Source organism: Lissotriton helveticus, chromosome 3_1, assembly GCF_964261635.1.
Source record: "Lissotriton helveticus chromosome 3_1, aLisHel1.1, whole genome shotgun sequence".
Taxonomy (NCBI): Eukaryota; Metazoa; Chordata; class Amphibia; order Caudata; family Salamandridae; genus Lissotriton; species Lissotriton helveticus.
The window spans coordinates 1172200001-1172217852 of record NC_136061.1 but is presented as its reverse complement, the minus strand read 5'-3'; the positions used below and the strand labels follow the sequence as shown (position 1 = coordinate 1172217852).

The 17852-nt window shown below is 49.3% G+C and overlaps 1 protein-coding gene across 1 annotated transcript in view; it reads right to left on the bottom strand.

The window, feature by feature from the left end:
• TMEM163 (transmembrane protein 163) overlaps positions 1–17852 on the bottom strand; it is a 967557-nt gene that overhangs the window by 169891 nt on the left and 779814 nt on the right. Inside the window, exon 6 of the mRNA XM_078683868.1 lies at positions 16271–16382. Coding sequence (XP_078539994.1) covers positions 16271–16382 — 112 coding nt within the window. The remainder of the gene's footprint in view (positions 1–16270; positions 16383–17852) is intronic.

Here is a 17852-nt window from a genome sequence, read left to right as displayed (position 1 = left end):
TGGTTTACACCTCTAGTGTCTAAGTCTAAAGCTTTGTCCTTCTAGTCCAGTCGGAAGACTCTTAAAACTGTAACTCGATAACTTTTACGCACCATTGACTTTGCATTGGTGCATGCGTGTGCTTTTAGCGCTGCACCCGATTCCCGCGGGCTACTCCCGTCCTAACTGGTGTTAGTCCAGTGTAGTCCCAGCGATTCCCAAGGCCCTAGGCCTTACCACTGATCGAATAGTGATACTTATACCACTTTTTTGATATATGGTTTGAGTGGCCACCGGCCCTATCCATAATTGTGCAACTTTCATATGTTATACTGTGCTTTTGTTTAAACGCTTGTGCTTCTATACTCAAAAGAGTACAGGGGATTATTCTGAGAATAAATACATATATTTTTATAATATATAACTTGTGTGGTGTCCTTTCATTTGATATTACAGGATTGCATATGGTAAAACAGCTGGCTTCACGTGCCCTCTTGAGTTAAGCCTTTAGGCTGCTTAGTACATGCTACCTCTAGGATAGCTTGTCTATAAGGTTGACTTACAACCGCCACCATAAGGGATTGTTTGGACTGATACAAGGTGCCCACAGAACTGTGGACATCATACATCAGGCCAACTTCTCACACTTTTTTTCCATGTAAAGGCTTTATTAAATCTATTTGACCCACATTGTATGTGGCCCTCCTTTCATTTTGTGTGATCTGGGCTTCCATCCTTCATCCTATCTAAAACTTACTAAAAATGTGTACATTTCTTTATGAGTGGTGCAACTGACAGTAGTAACATGTATGTGAGAGAATCTGGTCGGGACATCTGTAACTTCCCCATCTATTTATTGGGTAATATTGACTGATCTTGTTAAATCTTTGCATGTCCACTTTCTCATCCCCGTTTCTGTGTCAATATATGCTGAAGCTAAGTGCTCACTTGCATAGGATCACATTCACACTAATGGAATTAACACTGGTCCTAGTCGCAGGCCTGGCCCCGTTCCAAATCCCATGCTGCTCATGGCCGAATGCCATGCACAGCAGGGGATTGGCTGTCCACGGGTGACTGGGGGCAGAGCATGGACAAAGGCCTGGCTTTGCCGCCAATCCACACCACACACAACATTGGAACCCTTACTTTACAGTAGTAAAAACATACAAATTCACTCGGAAAAACAAAGGTAAAAGTGACATTATATTTAAGAATTGTAATAATATCTTATATTACATAAAAAACATCGAATTTCATTAAGAAATCAAACATTAAAGGTATTTTATAGTTAGGTGAAAATGTCAGTTAAAACATAATGTTTTAAATTAACAAAACCACTGAAATTCACCACTTATAGTTATCTCAAGTAACTATAACTTGTGCCCTAAAGTAACTATAACTCAAACCCTCACCGTGAACTGCTTGTATCCTCACATATTACATCACTCATGACATGTTCAATGACTGGCTTGATAACAACCCTAATTACATCTGCAATGGCATAATTGATAAGAGTGTCAATGGTGACGGCTACATCTAGACCCACACATAGAGGACATACATCTGAAAGGACAGTCACAGGGCCTAATTGACAAAGGTAAACTTACACTTTTGTGTAAGTTTATAATTGCTATTCACACAGGGATTTAAAAGTAGTATATTTACAAGTGTTGAGTCTCCACACATAAAAAGATAGGATCTTTTATGTGCAGAGACTCCGCACTCATCAAGATACTACTCGTAAATCCCTTTGTGAATAGCAAACAATCATAAAATTACACAAAAGTGTAAGTTTCTCTTTGTGAATCAGGTCCAAGGTTTGCACCAATAGCTTTTTAAGTCCTCTAAAAGAAGCTAGACCCCTTGTATTTTCAAAGTTATTAAACATCCAATGGATCTGTGACCGTGCTCCACTACAATCTGCACATGGCTGCGATGTTCGACCGACAGTCTATCGAGCATGGTCCCATTTATTTATTTATTTAAAAAAATCTTTTTATTGTTTTAGCACACAAACAAGACATCAAGATGGCCAGCACAAGCATTCAATGTCCAATAACACATCTGGAGAGAGAACAGTACAGTGCATGAATAACAGATCAACAGTCTTGGATCCAGTCCCGAAGCGTTCTTCACCATGTTCAGCCCTCTCCATCAATGTTTCTCATCCCCAAGCCCTAGTTCAAGGCATGTAACAGTGCTCCATGCGTGGCCCCCAACGTCCATAACAACTCCCACTCCTCCACCCCTGCTGCCAAAACCATGTGCTAGTTAAAGTGCATGATAGTGTACTGTTCCGGTGTATAGTCTGTGTACTAGTGTCCCTCTCTCTACATCAAGAACCACGGTGCTTGCCCTGGCATCGAGGATCCAACCTCCCGCTAAGCCCTTTGAAGTCATAGGAAGTTGCCTACTCCGGCCCCTGCGCCTGCTCCTCCTCTATTGACACATCCGTCTCCGATTCCAAATCGTTATCAAGCAGCCCAAACTCTAACACCAGTGCCTCCCATGCCCGCGCCGCCTCCAGCGCCCTGTCGTTGTGGGACCTATGTGCTTGCTGCAGGCGAACGGAGCTCTCGCTGCCTGCCCACTTAAGGAACTCTGCCTTCCATCTAGCATAACTGGGGCCATTCGCCTTCATCCAGTGTGATGTAATTTCCCTTTTGGCCAGGATGAGGCCCAAATCCATAAATTTGCTAGTTATTTTATTTTTGCTGGTGTGAGGAAACCAATGTAGCTTATCCATATCTACCAGCCGCTCAGTTACTCTACCAAGAGATGAGGTTACCTCCTCCTAATACTTTCCCACACGAGGGCAGTCCCACAGCATGTGGCATAGATCCGCTCCCTGCAAGTGGCAACGGGGGCAGTGCGCTGTGCCTACCCAAAAGTATTGATTGATTTTAGCTGGCGTGAGGTAAGGCCTATGCAGTATAAAATATTGGATGAGTTGGAATCTAGCGTTTCTAGTGCCCTTCCACGCTCTCTTGAGTATCTGTAACCAGGTTGCATCGGGGATATCTTTACCGAGGTCCGCCATCCAGTGCTCCCGCAGTTTTTGCAGCGGGTTAGCATATACTCCTAGCATCCGTCTGTAAAGGCAGGTAACAGCTTTAAATGTGCCCGCTGCCATTACAACATATTGACAAGCCTCACTCAGAGGCGGTTCCGAGAGGCCAGCGCCCCAGTGCTTTTGTATGGCTGGTATCAATGCTGCATGCAGCAAATAGTGGCCGCGTGGAAGACCAAAGGTTTCCTGCAACTTTTCATACGGCAGAAGAGCACCATCCGCATACAAGTCACCTACCATCTGCAGTCCCAGTTCTTCCCACTCTGCTAGTCCAGACCAGTAGCCCCCATGAGGCAAGGAAGTGCACATGCCCAGTGGTATTTCAGGAGCGTAGGGGCGTCGCACCCCAAGTCTAGTGTGAAAACGTTTCCAACAGTGCCTCAGGGTGCTCTCGGTCAGCGATAGGTCCACCATCCTCAGCGGTTGCTGTAGAATTATAAAGGAGAGAACGTGTCTCTGTACTTCCGGGACTGCTCTCCTTTCCGGCCCGCGGAACTCCAGTGCCACCGCCTGTGTCAAAATCTGGAATTGCGCAGCCAGATAGTACAGCTCGAGGTCAGGAGCGGCTAGACCACCTTCAATTCTTGGTCTCATCAGTGTAGCTAGGGCTACCCTACTTCGCCAGCACCCCAAATGAAACTGCCCATTGCAGATCGCAATCGTCGGAAAAATGCAGCCGGTACTCTGATAGTCAGGGTCCGGAAGAGGTACTGCAGGCGCGGCAGTGCCACCATCTTTAAGAGCGCAACTCGGCCTGCCACCGACAGTGGCAGTGTCTCCCAAAATTTCATGCTACTCCACAGGCCCCTCATTGCCCTCTCGATATTCCCCTCCAGGAGATCTTTGTGTGCATGGTATATGCGTGTGCCCAGGTAAGGAAGGCATCTCGGCTCACACTTCAATTCAGGCGGCAACTGTGGTGGAGCGCACGTGCCTGACACCGGGAAAACACAAGTTTTAGTCCAATTAACTCTTAGTCATGAGAGGCACCAGAACCAGGTTAGCAGGTTGGCGCGCCCCAGCTAAGGCATCTCCTGCGTCTGCTAAGAACATGAGAAGATCATCCGCGTAAAGCGAGATGTAATGTGCTTGACCACGGAGTTGTAAGCCGTTGTATGCTTCTCCCCTCCAGGCGCACGCCGCTAGTGGTTCGATCGCTAGAACGAATAGCAACGGGGACAAGGGGCAGCCCTGCCTGGTACCCCGTCCTACTGGGTAGGAGGAAGAGACAGCCATGCCTACATGGACTCTGGCCGTCGCTGATGAATATAGTATTTCAGTCCATCGGACATATCCAGCACCAAGTCCGAATCGTTCCATAACTGAAAAAAGATAGGGCCATTCCAGGCTATCAAACGCCTTAGCAATATCCACTGATAGGACCAATTCCTGTCCCGCCTGTTCACTACCTCCGTCTAAGAGTCCCAGCAAGCGCCGCACGCTACTGGCAGTGTGGCGCGTAGGAATGAATCCAGCCTGATCTACATGTATCAGCCGAGTCATGAAGGGAAGGAGCCTGGTAGCCAACACGTGGCTCAATATTTTATAGTCAGTTGTGAGCATGGACAAAGGTCTATAGGCAGCCGGATCAGTTGGTAGCTTATCCGGTTTGAGTAGTGGAACTATGATGGCCTCGCTGGTCGAAGCTGGTAACATCCCTGTTTTCCCAGCCTCTTGGAACATCAATAACAATCTGGGGGCCAAGAGGTCAATATAAGTTAAATAAAACTCCCTAGGTAATCCGTCGCTACCCGGCATTTTATTACGCGCCAGCTGCTTGATGGCGTAACGAACCTCAGCCAGTGTAATGTCCTGGCCTGGCACCACAGCCTCATCCTCCTCAAGTGTGGGTAGGGCCAGGTCCTCTAAAAAGGCACGCATATGTTCTTCACTAGTCTGTAACTGACTCGTGTAGAGCTCCGCATAGAAAGACCGGAAGCTGTCATTTATACGATGTTGCTCAAATTCCAATTGCCCCATCTCTGAAGATAGCGCCAAAATGGGCTTGCATCTCGGGGTGTGGTCCGCCAGCCAAAGCATCGTAAACACTCCACCCCGCGGCCACCGTTTCTCTTTGTGTCAGGACCCTCTCACGTGACCCCGAGCCTTCCGAATGAGACCTTTCGGCCTCCTGCAGTGCCCGTTCAGTCTCGTCCACCTCCCGCAGTAGTAGTGTCCTAACTCCCACCCATTTGGCGATGCATAACCCACGGACCACCACCTTGAAATCGTCAATCGATCAATCAATCAATCAATCAATCAATCGGGAATTTGTATAGTGCGCTACTCACCCAGAGGGTCTCAAGGCGCTTGGGGGAGGGGGGTCCGCTAGTGCTCGAACAGCCAGGTCTTGAGTTGCTTCCTGAAGGAGAGGTGGTCTTGGGTCAGGCGGAGGTGGATGGGGAGGGAGTTCCAAGTCTTGGCTGCCAGGTAGGAGAAGGATCTTCCTCCCATGGTGGATCTTCGGATGCGTGGCACGGCGGCGAGGGCGTGGCTGGTCGATCGAAGCTGGCGGGTGGGGGTGTAGAAGTTCAGGCGGTCGTTGAGGTACCTGGGGCCCAGGTCGTGCAGGGCCTTGTGTGCGTGGGTGAGGAGTCGGAATGTGATTCTCTTGCTGACGGGGAGCCAGTGAAGGTCTCTCAGGTGTCCGGAGATGTGGTTGTGTCAGGGGATGTCCAAGATGAGTCGTGCGGAGGCGTTCTGGATGCGTTGGAGTCTTTTCTGGAGTTTGGCTGTGGTTCCGGTGTAGAGGGTGTTTCCGTAGTCCAGTCGGCTGCTGACGAGTGCCTGTGTGACCGTCTTCCTGGTTTCGGTGGGGAGCCATCGGAAGATCTTTCGGAGCATGCGTAGGATGTTGAAGCATGATGATGAGACGGCGTTGACTTGTCTGGTCATCGAGAGGGAGGAGTCCAGGGTGGAGCCGAGGTTGCGTGCGTGGTCCGTTGGTTTGGGGGCGCTGCCCAGGGCAGGGGGCCACCAGGAGTCGTCCCAGGCGGAGGGTGCTGATCCCAGGATGAGGACTTCCATCTTGTCTGAGTTCAGTTTCAGGCGGCTGTTCCTCATCCACTCGGCTACGTCTTTCATCCCTTCGTGTAGGTTGGTTCTGGCGGTGGCTGGGTAGTTGGTGAGGGAGAGTATCAGCTGGGTGTCGTCGGCGTAGGAGATGATGTTGAGGTTGTGTTGGCGTGGGATGGCTGCGAGGGGGCTCATGTAGACGTTGAAGAGGGTGGGGCTGAGTGATGATCCTTGTGGTACGCCGCAAATGACTTTGGTGGCCTTGGATCTGTACGGGGGAGGCGGACTCTCTGGGTTCTTCCGGTGAGGAACGAGATGATCCACTCCAGTGCCTTCTCTTGGATTCCGATGTTGCTGAGGCGCTGCACTAGGATGCGGTGGCAGACAGTATCGAATGCTGCGGAGAGGTCCAGGAGGATGAGGGCCGCTGTTTCCCCGTTGTCGAGCAGGGCTCGGATGTCGTCAGTGGCTGCGATGAGGGCGGTCTCGTGCTGTGGTTGGCGCGGAAGCCGGACTGCGAGTGGTCGAGGGATCCGTTCGTCTCGAGGAAGGCGGCAAGCTGTCTGTTGGCGGTCTTCTCGATGACTTTGGCAGGAAAGGGGAGGAGCGAGATGGGGCGTAGTTCTTGAGGTCGGCGGGGTCCGCTGACTGTTTCTTCAGGAGGGCGCTGAGTTCGGCATGCTTCCAGCTCTCCGGGAAGGTGGCGGTGCTGAAGGAGCAATTGATGATGTCCCGGAGTTGGGGTGCGATGACGGAGTCGGCCTTGTTGAAGACGTGGTGGGGGCATGGGTCGGTTGGTGATTCGGAGTGGATGGTGTTCATCGTGTGGATGGTGTCTTCGGTGGTGATCGGGGTCCAGGCGCAGAGGGTGGTGGTGGGAGGCATTGGTTCGGTGGTTGGGTGCGTGGTCGGTGCGCCAAAGCTGTTGTGTATGTTGGCGATCTTGCTGTGGAAGAACGAGGCGAGTGAGTCTCAGAGGTCTTGCGAGGGAGTGATGTCGTTGTTTCCGGCGCTGGTGTTGGAGAGCTCTTTGACGATGCTGAAGAGTTCCTTGCTGTTGTGTGCGTTGTTGTCGAGACGTTCCTTGAATGCTGACTTCTTGGTGGTGCGGATCAGCTGGTGGTGTTTGCGGGTGGGGTGCTTGAGGGTGGTCATGTTGTCTGTAGTCGGGTATTTTCGCCAGGCTTTCTCGAGGGCACGGCAGTTCTTCTTGGAGTTCTTGAGGACGTCGTTGAACCAGGAGGCTTTCTTGCTGCCGGGCCTGCTGGGATGGTTTTTCAGAGGTGCAAGGTCGTCGGCGCAGTTGGTGATCCACTGTGTGAGGTTGTTGGCTGCTTGGTTGGGGTCCGTTGAGCTGGCAGTAGGTTCTGTCTCAGTGATGTGGTGAGCTGGTCGGTGGTGATCTTGTTCCAGCTCCTGCAGGGAACCTGTTGCGGGTGGTGGTGGGTCGTGGTCTTTCTGAAGCTGAAGTGGACGCAGCTGTGGTCTGTCCAGTGGAGTCCGGTGGAGTGGCTGAAGGAGATGTACTTGCTGGAGGAGAAGACTGGGTCAAGCGTGTGTCCGGTGTAGTGGGTGGGGGTGTTCACCAGTTGCTTGAGTCCGAGGTTGGCGAGGTTGTCCAGCAGGGTGGTGGTGTTGTTGTCGTTGTTGTTCTCCAGGTGGAAGTTGAGGTCCCCTAGGAGGATGTAATCAGCGGAGGCGAGGGCGTGCGGGCTGATGAAGTCTGCGATGTCTTCGCTGAATTGTGTGCGTGGTCCTAGAGGTCTGAAGATGAGGGTGCCTCTGAGTGTGGTCTTGGGGTCGGTGTGTATCTGGAAGTGGAGGTGTTCGGCGGCAGTGAAGGTGTCGTCGGAGTTGGTCGTGATGCGGATGGTGTTCTTGTGGACGATGGCGATGCCTCCTCCTGTCTGGTTGACGCGGTCCCTCCGGGTGATCTTGTATCCGTCCGGGATGGCGATGGCGATGTCGGGTGCTGAGGAGGCGTTCATCCATGTTTCCGTGAGGAAGGCCATGTCTGGAAATGTGGTGTCGAGCAGGTTCCAGAGTTCCACGGCGTGTCTGTGGATGGAGCGGGTGTTGAGCAGGATGCACTTCAGGTGGTTACTGCCGGTGCTCGGCTTGGCTGGTGTGGTTCCCACCCAACAGGGAACCCACCCCCCCAAGAAAGGGCACTAACATAGTGAATCCCATCCAAACTGCCCCAAAGGTATGCCCCATGCAATTAAGGCACAATGAAAAGTCCACTCGGTGGGGGTGGGATAGAGCCTAACGGTCGACTTGCGGAAAAGTTTATGATTCATTCAGTGCTCGCCCTAATACCCCGTCCCATTCAAGGGCAGTCGTCGCAGCACTGTCTGCATTCTCCTCAAAAAAGTGTTCCACCCCAACTCTTAACTCCGTCCGAAAAACCTGGTCTTCCAACATCTCGGGTCTGAGCCTCCAATTAGGAATCATAGGGCGCTCCGCTCTCCAACAGAAAGTCACCAGTAACGGATTATGATCCGATATGGTCCATGCTAAATATTCGCTGCTAGCCACTAGTGGTGCCAGGGCAGAACTACACAAGATGGCGTCTAGTCTGACGTGTAGGTCATGTAACGAGGAATAAAATGAATAATCTCTATCGTCCGGGTGCTGTTCTCTCCACACGTCTAGAAGTCCCCAATTACCCTGCCATTGCGCTCGTGTTCTCGCCAACCTATTAATCGGGGCCGTGGGTAGAGGAGGATGAGATCTATCTAGGGACACATCTATCACTGAATTAAAGTCGCCCCCCAGCCACATCGGAGTCGTGAAATAGCTTGCAAGAGTAGAGGATAGAGTCTCTAAAAACAACGCCTGATCTATATTGGGAGCGTAAACACTACATAGGGTCACCTCACGCCCAAAAAGGCGGCCATGGACCGCAACATAGCGACCCTCCGGATCCACTAGTTGGTCCATCATCTGAAAAGGGACTCCTGCCCTAACCCAAATTAAGACGTGGTATAGAATAGTTGTCCGCGCCACCTACGCTGCAGGGCGAGCCCCTCCAATCGGGTTAGGTGTGTCTCCTGTAATAATACTATCTGCGCGCCTCTGCGTACTAAATAAGAGTGTATCCTATGTCTACGCTGCATGGAGTGTAGTCCTCGAACATTCCAGGTTATGCAATTAATATCAGGTGGTGAACCAGTAACGCAGACGAATCAGCCACCCAAAGCAGCCAATCCTCCCCGGCCGTCGGGTGAATAACATTTCAGATGTACACTCAACGCTCAATAGCAATAGTCCGTAAAATACTCTCAATGGCAGACAAGTCCCCTTAGAAATTCCAACCCCAACCCCCAACTCCCTCTTCCCACCCAACAGGGAACCCACCCCCCCAAGAACAGGCACTAACATAGTGAATCCCATCCAAACTGCCCCAAAGGTATGCCCCATGCAATTAAGGCACAATGAAAAGTCCACTCGGTGGGGGTGGGATAGAGCCTAACGGGCGACTTGCGGAAAAGTTTATGATTCATTCAGTGCTCGCCCTAATACCCCGTCCGCTACCCCGCCTCCCAGGTCCCTTTAGAGTCCCCTCATCAATCATTCGTAGTCTGGAGTTAGCCCATTCATCTGCACTCCCGACCATCCACCCCATCAGCATTCCAGTCGCGGCAATTCTCAAAGTTCAGGAAGCGCAACCAAGAATAACATCCTGTCACCGGACCCCATCTCAAACATTACTCTTCCATCGCTCCCCACTCAGGCCCAGTAACACAACCCCCAGCCCAGACCAGGGGGCCAGCCCAACCGATATAACAAAGGCTACTCATCCAGCAGTCCATCCACCGTCCCAGGAGTGACCACTGGCAGTCGTTGATCATCTGACACATAAGTCTCTGCTTCTGACCGAACTCCATCACTGCCAACGTCTGATGCTTCCGGCGCGGTTGTCTGTAGCTCAACGGATATCGCCGATACCGCTTCCAGGGCCCCTTTGCACTCTATGGCTGTCTGCGGGAGCGATGGCTTCCGTAAGCCCCTCCTTCGACGCCGCAGTCTCTGCGATCTCCGAGGCTAAGAGTCTGTCGCCAGCTCCTGCGTCCCCGGTTGTCGGCCATCTCGTCCTGCTCTATACAGTTCCAGCCAATCCCAAGCATCTTCAGGTGAGTCATGAAAGTGTGCTTTCCCATCCACTATAATGCGCAACCTGGCTGGGAAGAATAACGAATATTGAATTCCTTCCGCCAGCAATTCCTTCTTTACTGCTTGAAAGGACATGCGGCGTTGTTGCGTGTCGAATGAATAGTCCGGGAATATAGTAACACTGCTATGGTCCACTTGATATGGGCCGTCGCTGCGGGCTTTTCGGAGGAGCAGGTCACGATCACGAAAGTGTAATAAGCGCGCCACCACCGGTCGCGGGGGGCGACCCTGCAGGGGTGGTTTTGTCGGCACTCAGTGCGCCCGCTCTAGGGTATAGAAAGTTGATAGCCCTTCTGGGGCCACAACGGTTTGAAGCCAATGTTCCAGAAAGCTCACCATGTCCGATCCCTCAATTTTCTCTGGCAGGCCCACTACGCGAATGTTGTTGCGCCTGTTTCTGCCTTCCGCGTCTTCAGCCCTCTGCTCGAGTTGCGCGATGCGGTCCAGGACCCCCGTCATTGAGGTGGATAGCGCAGTCTATGCTGGTTCCAATTTTTGAATCGTAATCTCGGTTTGCCTTACTCGATCCGCCAGTTTCGAGTGATCTGCGCGTAGCAAACCCAGTCCCGTTGTGACCTGCGCAATGTCCTGTTGGAGAGCCACCCGGGTGTTGGTTATGGCCGCCAATATCCTATCCAACTGGAGTTGTAGTCCGGGTCCCCTGGAGGTGTCCAGTTCGCCACTATTCTCCTGGAGCGGAGACTCTGCCCCTGAAGGCTGGGGGTCTTCTTCCTTCTTGCCTCGAGGTTTTCTCATAATTGCTGCCGTTGAGTCTGGGCAATCACACTCAATAGTATCCTCTGCTCTCCATCCAAGCCCGCAGCAATGCCTTCTACACTTCTCTTAGCAATCCCAATGCGGTCCACTCCCAGGGCGGCACTGTCAGGAGAGGTCCTAGTTCAAGCAAGCTGGTCAGGTAAGAAAATGTGTAGGTTCCCAGCCACCTTATGGAGGTGATCCAGACTTTGCGGCACACCTGCGTCCCAACGCAAGGCCCCCACTCAACGATCGCTGGCAAAGTCACCTCTATGCCCTCCGGGTCTCCAAGTATGTGGGCGAGGAGGGGGGAAAAGGGGAGAGGAAAAGGCCCATCCGCTATTTCTAGCGCACTCTGCACCTCCTCGTTGCCGCACTCTGCCAAGTGTCTATAGGCCAGCCTTTAGGTACCCTGGGCCTGTGCAGGAGGAGGGGCCAGTAGCAACACCGCGCGAGCCCCCTCAGTTGAAGTTGCCGTGATTTCACCACCTTTACAGTGCCCACCTTCAGCCCAGGCGGCCGGAGGGGTGGGAGAACAGGTCCGACGTGCCCCTCAGGAACGCTCCTAATCACACTGCAGTGGCTGGCCACCGGCCTGCCTAAGCCGGGAGATGTCCTGCCAGAGCGCGCCTCCAATGCGCCACTCGCCGCGCAGTGTTTGCCGTCTTCCCCAATCCTGCAGTCTCGCCCAGGTGTTGCGCAAGGGGGGGTAGGGGGCCACTGGCGGAGAGCGCCACACAGATCCTCTGGGCCCTTAGGTGGTGTCACCAAGCAAGTTGCAGGATACCCCTCCCGGGCGGCAGTGGCGCATCTCCGGGGCTCCTGACAAATGGGGCACCTAGGAGAGTCAGTTTCCCGCAGCCCACCTCCAATGCTCCGGCTCCAATACCGTGGCGGGGGCTCCGGGTGCTTCCTCTGGTGGTGTGGGGCCCCGCACGCAGCCAGCCCGGAAGGGCCGTCGCCAGCGCACAGTTCTCTCCTTCACCATCTCCCAGTCAGGGCCAGGCGATGCAGCCGGATGCTCTCTCGGCGGGTCACGGCCCGCTGCGGATTCAGCCACCGGCGTGGGCCGCCTCACTCATCCCCCGTGTTGCAGGAAAGGCCGCCTCAGCCTCTCCGTGCAGGGCTCCAGCCCTCCGCGGCTCCATCACCGCAGGCACCCCAGGCACCAAGGGGCCAGCGCTCCATCACCGGCGGGGTCGTCCAACACTAAGCCCGGCCGGAGACGAGAACCGACATCAGCGCCATCTTGATTTGCCCGGCTACCAACATCGTCGATCCGGTTCGCGGAGAGCGGTGCCCGTTCCGCTCCCGGTGCAACAGGTCACAGTGCCCCCCGGTCCGCGCGGCTTCACACAGCTCTGGGACGTGTCTGAGGACCCAGAAGGCACTCAAAACAGGAGAAATGCGGGGCAATGGGCGCAGAGCTCAATGCTCAACCAGCCTTCTCCATCGGCTCACAAGCCATGCCCCTCGAGCTGATGTACCAAAAATATTTCAAACTCCTTCTCAGGGGTCTTACCAATAAGTAGTCCATTCAAAAGCAGCAAAGAAATCAACAGAGAATCTGAAATATGAAAAGACATCTTTATTACAATTAATTGTGAGGCTACGTCGCCCAGTCACACCTAAAGCAACTGAATGAGGCAGCCTCCTGAATGGTCTCAGCACAGACCTTTTATACCATTTATTATGCCCTAGGCACACATTTTCTCTTTGAAGTACATTATTGTTGGTCACTCCCAGGACGTGCACACAAAGCACTGTATGATGACAAACCCACTTTCAAGATAAGTCCAGGCCATAAACAATGTCCACATAATGCGTACATTCTCTAGCTGACAAGACCGGATAAACCCAAAACAGTAAGATCACAGCCCATGTCATAAATAGCTCGTGGAGGCAGGAACAGGAACAGATGGAAGTAAGATAGGCACGTTTGTGTGTAGTAAATCTTTACAATGTCCTGTGCTCTGATCTATAATCTTGATCAGCTAAAGGGCAGGAACTGGCTTGGCAAGGTTAGCCTCAAGCAACAGGGTCAGCTTTCGCCAGGTCATGCAGGAGTCAGCACAAACCCATGCTAAGGTTATGTCCTTAAATACTTGTTCTGCCACAGTGAGGGCCTACTGTAAGGGCAATCCACAAAATGGCTGCTATGCACAAGATGGAACCCGAGGGTTCAGAACAAAACCTTCAAATACACAGTGAATCCATTGGTGTAACATGACGAAAACACTTGCACTTGCTGAACTCACTGTTTACGGTCTGCTGTTACCAAATTCATAACAGAATCATGATATTTAAAACACAGGTTCAGAATTCAAGGAACCACAGAGCATGGTCCCATATGCGATTCTGCCACCGCAAGAGCCTGCATGCTACCGCCAGCATAGAAACTGCACCTCAGACACTGATATTCAGAGGTATTGGTGAGCATGCTTACTTCTCTCTAATGAAAGAGTCTAAACTTCTCTGCCATAATTCATAATCATTTCTAAATAAAGGAATTAAGGGTGAGGGCTTCTTAGAAATGTATGACAACACCCTTCTTCCTCACGGTCATGATAATTCAGTTTGCAGGTAGTCCCTAAACATCACAGAAAAAGATATAGGAATACAGCAGGTGTTAAAAAATATGTTTAAATGCATTTGTCATGGTAAGAAAAGTTTAATGGGAGTTATCTTGCTACATTGCCCACCATTATTCCTATTTTATTAATAGTAAGAGCTTTATTTCAAGATTGGCAGTCTTCCTGTCGGCCCTCCACTCCCCTGCCACAGGAAGACCACCAAGCCTGTTTAGCTTCCACCTGCTGGATTGCAACTGTAAACCATTTACAGAAATTCATAGCGTAATTTGAGATCTTTTTAATGAATGGACTTTTAGTACAAAAGCTCAATAGGTTGGTAATAGATTTCCTAGACGTTGCATATACCTAACTGAAGGCCCATCATGAGATACATGTTAAAGTATAGTATGGGTGGTGACATACATCTCTACCCTGAACATATTTTTTCTTTTTTTTCAATTTGCAAACATTCCTGAAAAACTCCTGGAATTCTGTGCAAAGTGCAGGCTTCCAGCTGTGCAACTGGCAATTTCATTTGACATTGCCTATTGGCTCATACTCCCACTGTGCAGAACTCTGCATAGCCCACTGTGCAAATATCAATTTCCCTCTTATTTTTAATCTCCTTGTGGAAGGGGAATTACTGAAGCCATTGCACTAAGTTCTTGACCATGTCCACGGTTCGAAAGGGTTGATTCAGAGTTTGCGAATACCACAAAAGTTCATGATTGTGGGCATTCACAAACGTACAAGGTAAAGAGTATCTTGTAATGCCCACTTCCCTCCATAATACATTATATTTACTAGTGTAGAATTCTCCACATTGTGGGTTATATGAGGCCAGACACACATATTTACAGCTTTAAATACCTTTGTCAATATGACCATGTGTATTACATAAAAATCCCAACGCATACATCTTTACATTTTTTATTAAGTGGCTCAGCAAATTTCTATGTGGAGTGCTTCAGCATATGGTTCTTGGTAAATTCTAAATGAGAAATTCACATAGTAGTTTACCCCTTTGCTGAGTTTCCTGTGCTCATCAATCCTGCATTATAACTTCTTTCTTTCTTGTTTGCCAGGGGGAATGTTCCATAATTGTCACTTATATTACTCTATCCTTCCACATTTGAGAACCAAAACTTAGCAGTAGCAGTAAGGTGACCATATCACTCTGGGCCATTATGAACACCATCTCCAACCCTTAAGTTTTCACCTACAAATCATGGGTAGCTGGTGACTTGGTCTAACAATTATAATGGAACCCAAACAAGACAACAACAGTAGGCTATCACACAAGTGCACAAGGCTAGAAACTATGATTGTAATGATCTGGAGGGAGGCTGTGACACTAGGGACCCTAATATGTATAGGATGCACTTTACCTTAAAACAGGTGCGACGGGCTCAAACAGGGAAAGTACCCCCTATTGTATTGAATAAGCTGCCCTCAGGGCAGCTGCGAATTCAGGCTGCCCTGGAAACAGCACATTCAAGTGAAATACAGAGCAGCTTTGAAGCAGCCACTCCATTTTTCACAGTGGAGGCGGCAACCCGCATGCACTTTTAGGAGGGGTAGGAGATACCCTTGCAGACGGGTGCAGTCAGTGACCGCACCCGCCTGCAAGGTGGACCCTCTTTCCCCCTCCAGATGGCTGCCGTCAGGGGACACACTGACAGCGTGCCACATTTGAGGTGGTGCCCTGTCAGGGCACCTCCTGAGAGCTTCTTTGCCTCTGCACCCACGTCTGTAATACAGTGTGGGCACAGGGGCAAAGGGATTCCCTCATTTGCATGGGGCCACGCCCCCATGCAAATGAGGGAAATTAGCTCTGGCGCTTTATGTACACCAGCGCTATCGGTATTACAAAAGGGGCCGCACAAGCGTATGCAGCCGCTTCTGCAATACCAAAGTGCGAAGGGTCACGCAAAGTGAGTGCATACGCCCTTTGGCCCCAGGGCACCTTGTGTAATACGGCCCTCGGTAGGACTCAGCAACAATGACCAGTCTTCACAGCCTCAATAGCATGTCTGCTTGCTGTCCCCTCTGTGGGTGGCCTTTATTATTTTGAAGATGTGCACACATATCACTGAGGCCAGATGGCTCTAATCTGCTTGGTAGAGGTGCTGCTAGAAGTGCGTTGTAATTTGTTACACAGACCTCCTTGGGGTTTTAGTACTTCATAATAAAGATGGGAGACATTCACTGGCAAAGTCACTGCCACAAAATGAAAGGGCGACACATATGGATGCATTTAACCTATAGTCAAAGGTATTCCCATTTCTACTCAGGAACTCCGTGGGCATCTTTTATCCTTTTTTGATGACAGAAACACAAACATTTTTGCTTATTATGCTACATCCAACTACAGGATTCAAACTATGATCGCTTAATATCTTATTAAAAGTCATTACCTGTAGAATGAAGATTTTTTCACACGATCAGTTTGGCCTGTATATCACCCATTGATCAATTTAGACCCATACATTTGGCAAATCACATCATACTTGATTAATAGTAATACCAAAAACCATATCTAGTTCAACATCTTTTAATGAGTTTGAGACTAGTCGATGGCAAACTAAATATTCTTCGATAAATGCTCATCATGTTTAATCTTTTTGTTTAAACGTTTGAATCTATGTGTGTCTGACTTGATTTGTGGTAGAGGAGAAATATTTAAGAAATCACTCACCATCAGTTATCAGTGCTCTGCTTGTAAGTACCCTCCCCAACATGAACTTTACCACCGCCAGTATAGAGCAGAGGATTCCACTTATAATGGACACGCTGAATAGGAAGTCATCCTGAAAAAGACGATATTAGATGTTATTATATTGAAGTTTAGAAATATGTTTGTCTATGCATCAACATAAAAATATTTTTCAATAAGGAGAAATTCAAAATATTACAAAAGCTGATCAAAGGCAAAATAATTTTGCTGCTGTTTTTCTGAAAACTCCTTGCTCACAAGTTCTGGGACCTACTTAAGTTATTATGGCCTATTACGATGATGGCATTATATAAAAAAAAAATTTAGATACAGTACCGGACACATTTTCAGATAATTAAATAAGTGCCGGGAGTTTGGAGGGCAGATTACTCCGCCACGAACATGACGCATATCTCGGTTCTTTTTATTACAAGGATATAATATTGCATGGCACTTGTAACAGCGCATACTGAATAGCCATCACGTTTTGTGACAAAGGGCGCATGTTTTAAATAAGCATTTTGCGATTAACATATAGCGCTTTTTACCAAATCCCTATTTGGTAATCGCAAAATGCTATGTATGTAAAGAATCCCCAAAGATTTTGCGATCTCTTAATATTACCTAATAGTGATACGGTAAATAGCGACTCTCTAGTAGGTAATATTACTCCATTCTTTTGTATGGGCCAAAAGGCCCATAGGTGCGAATGGTTTTGCATTAGCAACTTTGTGATTACCTAATTGGTAATTGCACATTAGCTGATGCAAAGCCAAGGCCCCTTCTAAAGCTGCATGGCACTATGAAAAACGCAGTTTTGTGCATTTTTCAAAGTTTGAAAATGGTTACCATTGACTTGAAGTCAATAGTATTTGCATTTTCTTAAATGCACAGTTTGCATTCGGAAAATGCTTCATACATGTGCATGGGAATCGCAGTTTGTGATTCCCTCTTTGTAGTCACAATTTTAAGTAATCACAATTTTTGCGATTACCTAAACTTGCAACTAAAAAGACTTTCATACATCATGAAAGGCTATTTTGTATTCCAAATGGCCGGTTTTACCGAATCGCACCGTTTGCGAATGAAAAAAACGTTTATACATGTGGCTCAAAGTAACTTGTCAGACAAAATCTAAATCAGGCCCTAAATAACTGGTACAGGGCCAGTGACATTTTCAGTTGACAAACAGAAAAGATGATAAAAAGTGAAAGTAGCACTGAGAATGATGATGAAAGAGTCCATTTTAAGTAAAGTACTGAAGAAGATCACGAGAAAAGAGATGCAAAGTAAGAGGAGTTACGAATCAGACTAGTGATGCTTAGTAAAGAAAGTCAATATTTAGAACAGCACGAAAAATGAGGACTCGAAAGCCAAAGATAAATGACATTAGAGAGAAAGGCAAACAGGTGAGATATCTAATTGGGAAAATATATTTACATTTTTTTAAACATGCTGGCAAGATCCCACTGCTCCATTGAATTTGAAGTGCTAGAAAACCATGAAAAATAAGGAAAAGCATATAAAAACTAAAGGACATTAGCAAGAAGGACAATCAGACGCG